The sequence below is a fragment of the Theobroma cacao genome, chromosome 9, assembly GCF_053813885.1.
Source record: "Theobroma cacao isolate CCN51 chromosome 9, ASM5381388v1, whole genome shotgun sequence".
Classification (NCBI taxonomy): domain Eukaryota; kingdom Viridiplantae; phylum Streptophyta; class Magnoliopsida; order Malvales; family Malvaceae; genus Theobroma; species Theobroma cacao.
In genome coordinates this window covers 39,888,842-39,898,280 of record NC_142647.1, presented here as the reverse complement: position 1 = coordinate 39,898,280, position 9,439 = coordinate 39,888,842, and the positions used below count along the sequence as shown (strand labels likewise).

General features: G+C 32.7%; 1 protein-coding gene across 1 annotated transcript; it reads left to right on the top strand.

Annotated features, from left to right (window-relative positions):
• Positions 1 to 2,885: 2,885 nt before the first annotated feature.
• Positions 2,886 to 8,870, top strand: LOC18589766 (uncharacterized). Its single transcript, XM_018128286.2, has 4 exons — positions 2,886 to 3,760; positions 5,919 to 6,202; positions 7,198 to 7,425; positions 8,066 to 8,870. The coding sequence occupies exons 1-4, from the start codon at positions 3,337 to 3,339 to the stop codon at positions 8,573 to 8,575; spliced, it is 1,446 nt and encodes a 481-aa protein (XP_017983775.2). The 5' UTR covers positions 2,886 to 3,336; the 3' UTR covers positions 8,576 to 8,870.
• The last annotated feature ends 569 nt before the right edge of the window (positions 8,871 to 9,439 follow it).

The following is a 9,439-nucleotide window of genomic DNA, read 5'->3' as shown; positions in this document are numbered from 1 at the left end:
TATTATTTTTAAATATTAAAATAAAACACATAAAAAAATCAAATAAAAATAAATTAAAAAAATAGAATAATTTAGTACTTGTAGTCAAGGACGGAACCTCCTTATGTGATGGGGCCATGGCCTCTCCAATACTTTTTAAAATTTTTTTATAATATATATTTAAAGTTTTTTATATATTCTATTAATGATCTCTTTAAAATAATTTTTTATTTAATAATTAAAATAAATAAATAATAATAAAATAATTTTATAGATCTCATTTAATTTTAATTTTTTTAATTTATATTATTATTTTTATTTTTATTTATTTATTTTATTCATTTCTATTCCATTTGTTCATATGTTATAAGTTTTTTTAAATTTTTTTCTCAAATTTTTACAAACTATTAATCATATTTTTTTTCATTTTTGTTATGTAATATGTGGCATCTACCTTCTACTTGTTATATTCTTTTTTTTTATGTTACACAGATTTTATTTTTTATAATTTTAATTTTTAAAAATTAATAAATTATTATATAGTTCTCAAATATAAATTGTAGTGTTACATTATTACTTAAAATTTTATTAGTGTATCATTTTTTTATTAATCTTGATTATGTAAGAGAAAATTAATTTGAGTATATTTTTTTATATGCTTTACGTTTTATATTTAGTTAAAATGAAATTATCTTGAATATATAATATTTAAATAATTTTGATTGTGTAAGAAGAAATTATTAATCTTATATATCGTTTTTAATTATTTATATTTTATAAATTATAAATTTATATTTTTATTATCAATATTTTTATTGTTGATTGAATTTAACATATTAATTTTTTAAAAAAATTTAATTTTAATTTTTTTATATTTGACCTCTCTAATAAAATTTGATGAACTCCGCCCTGCTAGCAGTAGTATTAAAATTATTACACATTCGCATTGAGTTGCTCTTATCTTTACCACTTTTCTTTAACTACTTTTTCATCCTTTTTTCCCTCATTTATTTCTTATTTTGCAGGATTATGTTCTCCATTTTTCGTGCCATTTTAGCCTTACGTCAGCCAAGGGGTCAGTCCTGGTAACGTCATTAGCTTGGACAATTTACAACCACCGAAGCTCATCCAAACACGGACCAATAGTCGTGGTGAACTTGGCTCATGAGTCAAAACACGTGGTTGTATCGTGAAAATTCTGTCCGTCATTGGGAGCGTGGTAATGATCTACTGCGGTTTGTCTTTACTAAAATCATGGTATTATGCTTAGAAGCTTCGCCTTATTATCATTCTATTAGCTTATACGAATTTTCTTTTCTTTTCTTTTTTGGGCAATGTAATGTGCCGACTAATTTAGAAAAAGAACATTATTTTATATATTATTTACACACACACAGATGATGATTATTTTATATAATATATATATATATATATATTTCTGAATTTGGGATCATTTAGCATAAAATCTTCGTCATTTTTGTATTTTTGGCTTTGGGTGCACATTTCGTCAACAGGGGCATCATCGCTTGCCCTCTTTCTTCTTTTGTTTTTAGGGAAAATTTTGTGGTTGAGGTTCAAACTAGGCATCAGTCGGCGCTTGACAAAATTGAGAATTGTACACACATAATAAACCAACAATGTCTCTTTGTTTTTAATTACCTTTAAATTAACTAGGGTTGAGTTTACATATACTGAATCATGTCATTTTAAAGGGGTATGGTGGTCTATTCAATTTATAACTTTGTATTAGAATCTTATTAATTTATCTTACTCACCTCACCTTCAACCCTATTAATAAAAAGTACTCCCTTCCTCTTCTTTTTATTGTCTTTAATTGATTTCTAAGAGATTTCAAAAAAAAATTTTGAATTTGATGTATTTTATATTTAATTTTAAAATTTCTAATATAAAAAGTTTAAAAAATATATCTACAAGTATTTTTTTCAAAAAAATACAATTTTAAAATATGCAAGAAAGAAAAACATGAGCAATTGAATCAGAAATGAGACAAAAAGGATAACTTAATTTCATCTTTGTTTATCAACAGAAGTGATTTTTTTTTTTGGTTGTCTTATTTATCATTATCGTAGTCTTTTATCCAAAATCATACTATTTTTTTTTTTGCATCTTATTTTTTAAAATAAAAAATAAAATTATACACAAAATGACAAACGTAACGTTTTTCTTTACTTTTGGTAGGTAACATATGAGAGATTGTGGTAATTAGCAAATCGACAAATGCTACAATTTGTTGTATTTAAATATTAAAAAGTTTAACAATTTCGATAGTTCGTTAGCCTTGGTGAATCGGTGATATGGTCATATATACATTTAATATTATTTTGAATAGATTATTATATAGGTATTTTCCATTATATCAAAAATAAATTTAATAAATTAAGATATGATGCCTAATTATTAAAATTTATAATGTGATCATGTATAGGTCTATATTATTTATTCATATGATGTTACAGTTGTCACTCTCTTTATCACATAAGCGCTGTGTTAATTTGATTTTTTTTTATAATACAATTTGACTTAATTATTTAATCAAATTAAATCTTAATAAAACATATTACTATAAAATTACTTTATTTAAAGTTTTGAAAGAGTATTTTTAAAATTTCAATTAATAAAAAAAGATTAAAGTTAAAAAAAAAAGCTGATGAAAAAATCAAACTGAAACACTGATTATAAAACAAAAAGATGATGGCGTGATAATTTATAATTATAAATCGTAGTTTATAAAGAGAAAGATAATAGGAGAAGAAGACAAAGATGGGGCACTTTTTTGACTGTAGGATGTGATTAAGGAGAACAAGTTACTTGGCAGACAGATATGGAATTGTATTCTAGTATGAATCTAGAAGCACGCTGGCTACATGACACACACCAAACTGTGTGGTTCATGTCGTTGTTGTACTGTTAAACTTTGACCCCGCCCCTCATAATCTTTCTTTCTCCTTTCATGATTCCGAATCACTGCCTGCGCATTCCCCGAAATTAAGATTCCGTACCTTATCAATATTCAACAGTTCGTTTCCATTCTAATTCTCCCCCTTGACTTCCCCCTCCCTCCATTTTTCTTTCTTCTTCGAGCCATGTTTTCCCTTTAAAACAATATTGAATATTCCATCATTTCTCGCTTCTTCTTTCTCCAAACCCCCCCCCCCCCCCCCCTCCCCTTCAGAAATCCTCTCTCTTTCTCTCAAAAACTTTTCTTTCTCGAAGAAAGCCCTACAAGTTTTCTTATGTTTTCTCTTCTCTTTAATATGAGGTGGTGATCATTCAGAGTTGTTTTTTTTTTGTTTTCTAAAAAATTATAAAAGTTTTTCTGTTAATTTCGACCCGAAAATGCCCATGGACCGAACCCTACAATCGGAGAGCATGAGATCGCCCACCGTACTCTCAATCGAGTGTCTGAGAGGGAGCTCAAAAGCCGACGAATGGGCCGGAGATATGCTCCAAACAGGAGATATCGTCGAGGAGATTCGAATTGGATTCGGGTCAAGTTCGGGGTCTAGTCTGACCCATAAGGCACCTTTTAAAGGCGGGAAGAGCGGAGTCCAGAAGATTCTTCACAGCTCGTATAAGAACAAGGAGACGTCGATTCTCGTCCGAGTCAGGCGAGGAGGCGACGACTTCGCTCAATTGCAGGCGTGTATCGTGCCTAACGAGTCTGGCGGGAAAAAGCATTATATGTTGAGGTCTATAGCGGATCCTAACTACGCCGTCGGGTTCTCGGATCGGACTGAGTCCGAGTGCTTCGAGTTGCAAGGTTCGTTTTTTTTTTTTATTTTTTTTTTTGACCCACCGAGTTGGCTCGACAGAGGGCCTGATTTTTTTTGTTTATCTTTTTATTTTTTAAATAGAAATTCCGAGTTTTTGTGTTGACTTTGAAACTTCGATTTTGTCGTTGGATTCCCTCTTCTCTTCTCTTCTCGTCTGTTTGGTAAACACAAATGTTGTCTTGACACACGTGTACTACTTGTGTATTTCTCCCCAATTTTTTAAGTATCAGAACATGTTTTCAAATTTTTTCTTTCGTGGTTTTTCTTTTTTTAAAAAAAATTCGATACAAGATTTAGATAAGGTTGCTGTCGGATTTTTGAGCTGACAAATGGGTTCCCTCGCTTGTTGGGAAAGTAGTTTCCCTAATAATGACATACAATTTCACTCTATTTGGGCCCCACTTGATATATATTTTTTTATATAGAAATGAATTTTATAATTTATTTTCAATATGATATTTTAATGTCCAATCCCTTTAACTTCTCTCCCAAGTTTAGGTCAGGTCCAGTGTTACATTCAAAGTGTGGATGGTGGTCTAGCTATATTTATTTATTTATTTACTCATTTATTGCTTTGATGTAGTATGGGATCATTTAATGCTCCATAATTGAAATAACTTAAATGCTCACACGTGATTTTGAACGGTTTGGTGTAGAAAGTCAGTCGCTTTATTTGTTAACCTTATAAGCCGAGTATGAACTGAAATTTCTTGACACGGTAGTAGTGTAGATCAAGCTCTAGTCAGGGTTCACAGAGGCCCTCCCTCTATAATGGAAACTTTAGCTTTTTTGGGTTTTGATAGTCAAACTTGTTTCTTTCATTGCTGGTGAACTTCTCATTCTCCTGGATTCGTTTTTCTCAACTGCGTGATACGAATGGGATGATGTTTCTTTTGTTATGCTATTTCACCTATAATCTTGCTTTGCTTCATTTACAACCTTTGGTCGTTCAACCACTTTTCAACATCCGCTTATCACCTTTCACACCTGGGTTCCATTGGTGGGCTCTTCGAGTTCACACCAGTAGGGATTACAGCTTGAAAAAATATGCTCCCAGCAGGAAAACTTGGAAATAAGTTGGATCTTTGCAGGCTTGCACTAGTCTTTGGACTTCTAAAGCACTGATCAATGGTTAACTAGGGCCGTACATGTTCTGAAATGGAATTTATCAACATCCTTTTAGTCTCTTCTTGGTTTATAATTTCACATCTTCCAGTGATAGAAAACATGAAGATAAATTTTTGGCAATTGGTGGGAGTAGGGACACCCTGCAGAAATGCAACCTTAACCTGAACCATTGTAGTTTTATGTTAGTTGAAAGATGTGATGATGATGTCCTCAAGCTGAAGACCAGTGCCCACAAATGATTTGATTATTAATTTAAAAGCATCTTTTGTAATTAGGGGAAAGAGCACCTTTGTCTTTTCCATCGTAGATGGTGCTTTCTCCTGATGCAAACTGTTCTGGTTTAGTGGATACCAGCATGATGTGTGATATTTCTTGAGGTGTTTTGCTCTCCTTTAACATTTCATCATACATTGTATTTAAATATTGCCCCAATCCATGACTGGGTTTAGGGTCTTGTCCTTATTCCTTAAAGTGGTGTGTAAAATGCCATAGGACAAGTTAGTCCATACAGAAAAGGAAAGATGTTAGTTGGTTCTCTGGCTATTTAAATATCCTGTAATTGTTAAGGACAGCCTACATCTTTATCCCTTCATGGATCTTTTACCATTCCTTATCTCTACTGCAATCAATGCTAATAAGATATTTGAAATCCTAGTATCGTATTATGGATGTAAATTGTAACCTACAAAGTGTGCTTTGATAAGTTCTAAATAAGCATACATGGTCCCGCCATAATGCCGCTTAAAGGTCTCTTCAACTTATCTAGTAATATGGTTTGCTGGATTTATAGTTTTGAATAGAAAAACTGAATAAGTAGATGAATGGAGTATTGATGATGCTTTCTTTTTTACCCCTTCTGCCCTTGGATGATCGCTATCCTTTAATCATTGTGTAGAAATTCTTAAGAAGTATCATTAAGTGTTCTGCATCGACCCATAACTTGTTGAAAATAAAAGTTTGAATCTTCTTCTATACTCTTTCTAATTTCTGATGCAAACTTAAATACTGAGTTTGCAGCTTCAAGGAACTCCAGGATGGTCAGTGAACTATCAAGGACACGGCTTCAGGATGGATATGTCTCGTATCCATGGGAGAGAAGGATGCAGGAGGTGCTATCAGTTCCAAACTCAAGCTCTTTTCTTTCTATTCTCCTCCTTCCAAAAGCTTCAGATCGAGTGGCTTCTCGATACAATGACTTGGAGGATACTCTTGCTCGAGCAAATGCTTGGCTTAATGCATCGCAGGCCTCTGGGGTCCCCATTGTTTTCATGAATATCCAGACGGAATCTCTGCTTACTAAGGTACAGTCCTTAGCCTCAAAAGCTTTACAATACAAGCTGAAGTGAGTCAATATCTTCAATGGGAACATCACAATGTTGTTTCACCACTAAATTGCATGCCAATTTAGTATTTACAGTGTTCTAAAGGACATGTTACAGATTATTAAAAAACAAAAAAAGCAACATGATGCATTAATAGCTATATGGAGCTCTTCCTCTGTACCCAATAGCCGATGGTTGAACTGAGCAAAAGAGACCTGATGCCATTTGCAATTGCAGTGTCTTTTTCTGTAGTACAAGTACTAGGTGAAAGAGAGGATCATACATGGCATTACGGGACAGAGTAGCTATTCTCAGTGAACCAAATGTCCACAGCATAGATTGTGCATATTCAATATGTATACATAATATTCCCTGCGTTACGCTGTTTGGTCCCCTTCTTATTCTATTTCTAGAAAATAGTTATTCCATTCTCCCTATAATACATGACAGTATTTACTATGTTAATGCATAGAACAATGTGTAAAGAAGAATTCCTGGTAATTTAGTATTCTTCCTGAATTTATGTATCATCCTTGCATCTATAAGCAATTCAATTAACTCCATAAAATACAAGAAAGTAACAATATATTCCTAATTAAGTAGTTTAATCCCTCAATTGGATTCTTTGCATTCTTCATCATCATACCTTCTTATCATGCAAAAATTGTGAAAGATTGCCATTGGTATAATTACGAAACATGAAGGTTGCCAAATATGCTATAGTGCCTTGTAAACTAGATGTTAAATGGATGGTATATAACTTTTAACACTGTAGAGAGGCTTCATTCAGGTGCTGTTCCATGGACATTAGTGGCCAAACACATATTTAACTCTTGAGATATGTCACAAATGATAAATATCATATACGTCTTCTATCTAGGAGTAACATTCTCTCAGGTGGACCATTTAGCGAAGATTGTACATGTTTATGTGAATATTGAAACTGAATTTTTTTTCTTTGATTTTTGGAGCAGATCTCAGGAGAGACAGCCTCATCTACTGTAAATGCTGGGTCATTATCTGATTTATCAAACCTAGCTAATGCAAGCCTGTATGGTTTTGAGGACTACCATGGGGTTGACATTGGAGTTGTTCGAGCAGTTCGTCTATGGTACGCTCCGCTTGCAGAAGAAATTCCAATTGAGATCAAACTAAAAGAAGATGATACAAAGCTTGGGTTTGCCATTAGCCGCACAGAAGAGGTCTACTATCTGAATCTCCATGACTCTATTCTAGGGTGAAACTAGGATTTCATTTGAAGGGGCTTCAAATAAATTACAAATATATTTTTCATATATAACATCTTAATACTAATTTATAACTTTAAAAATTATAAAAAACAGGATAAGCAAAAAGTTTTTGATCAATAGTTTAGCAAAATAGAAAGAAGAAAGAAAGACATTTTTCGTTGATCTTGATCCAAATGAAAACATGATAACTGTTCATAATTTTTAAGTTTGGTACATTTTCGTCCTTATTCCTTATCATACTATTCGCTGAGCTTAAATTTGCTGAAAAGATGAATTTCACATTATTAATGCAGGGATATGATAAGAAGTAATAGGAACTCATAGTTTTACTAAATAATTAAAATACTTGGAAAGGAAAACTAGTAAAATCTTAGCTATAATCACAAACTGGCATATGCCCTTACTTACGAAGGCACATAAAGTATTATACTATCAGGAGCTAGATTTATGAAAATAAAAACTAAGAGTTATAATGGAAATAGCCTTGAAGAGATTATACTAGGGGAGTTCGGCATATGCTGTATCCTATAGTTAAAGGATAATATGAAGAAGTTTATACATTATTTGCTTATTGTTTTGTGTGTAATAACAGGGATTCATCTATATTTCTTCCGTTATGGATGGTGATGAAAATGTGCCTTCGACGAGATCAGGACTCAGCAATCTTTACAAAGAATCAGTGAGTGCATCTAGGCTCCTGGTTGTCTCAAGATTGTCAAACCAGAAGGTTCTTCCATGGATGGTTTCTTCAACAGGAGCTGTTCGATGCTTCGATACCGTTTCCCTAAGCCAGAAGCTCTCACTACACCGGCATGCGAACGTGCCAATTCTTATGCATGTCTTTTTGTGGGATCAGTCATTGGTTTCCCGAGGTTTTGGCAGTGCCAGGCTTCGGATTCCTTCTCCATCAGTGTTACCATTGCCACCTGAAGTTAGATTAGCACACCAACCTAATGAAAATCAAATACTGCCTCTGCCACCTGAAGAACCAAATGAGAGCATAGTCACAGGCGAGCAGCCAGAGGTGAGACTACAGCGAGATACAGCTGGGGAGGTGTCGTTTAGATTTCATGATTTTTCACTTCCTAACAATTGGGTGTGATTTTTGTACCTCGTATGATGATTCTCTGCTTCATTGTGTATATATAAAAATTTTACAAGTAGGCGAGTCCTTTGAACAGAAGCCAGTTTCAATCAGGTAGCTTGAGCAAGAAAATCCAGAATAAAGTTATAGACAGAGTTAACACAGGATAGTCAGATATGGATACATGGTTTTTGGGTGTACTCTTTCTTTGGGGGGGGTGCATATGGGATACAGGAACTTTGTGGCATTCACATTTTTGTATGTTTGTTGGCATTTCCTTATTTGTTTTTATACCAAGCATTTGGGGCGTAAATGAGCTACTCTAGCTTGGGTGGGGCCAGTTTGAGTGGCTTATAAGTTAGGTTATTAATTTTTAATGAAAATATAATTATTATTATTTCAATAAATAAGGTTTAAAGACTAATTAAATAATCCCATTATCAAAAACCTTTTTTGTATATAATTAAATTAAAAAGAATTAATAGCCTCCTGCTTGCTTGTCGTGTTTTTGGTCTTGTTCCTCCTATTTCTGCTAAAAATGAGATTCCATCTCTTCATTAAAAACATAAAAAGAAATTCAAGTCTCATGCTTTTTCCACCATAATATTTGTATTTATAAAAATACTTCTATTATTCTTTATATATATATTAGCTCTAAAATTTTTAAACTCCACGGGTAAATCATATATGTCAGCCAGTTAGCTTGCGCCTTGGGCAATGCAAAAGATGGTTTTGCCTACTTAAATATTTGTAAACATACCAAAATTAATATTCTATGCACACTTATATTTAATTTTCAAATATTATAAAATAATCTAAAATTCAAACGGAAACTATCATTAAAAATCCAAACTTTTTAAAAACACATATATGGTAAGTAGT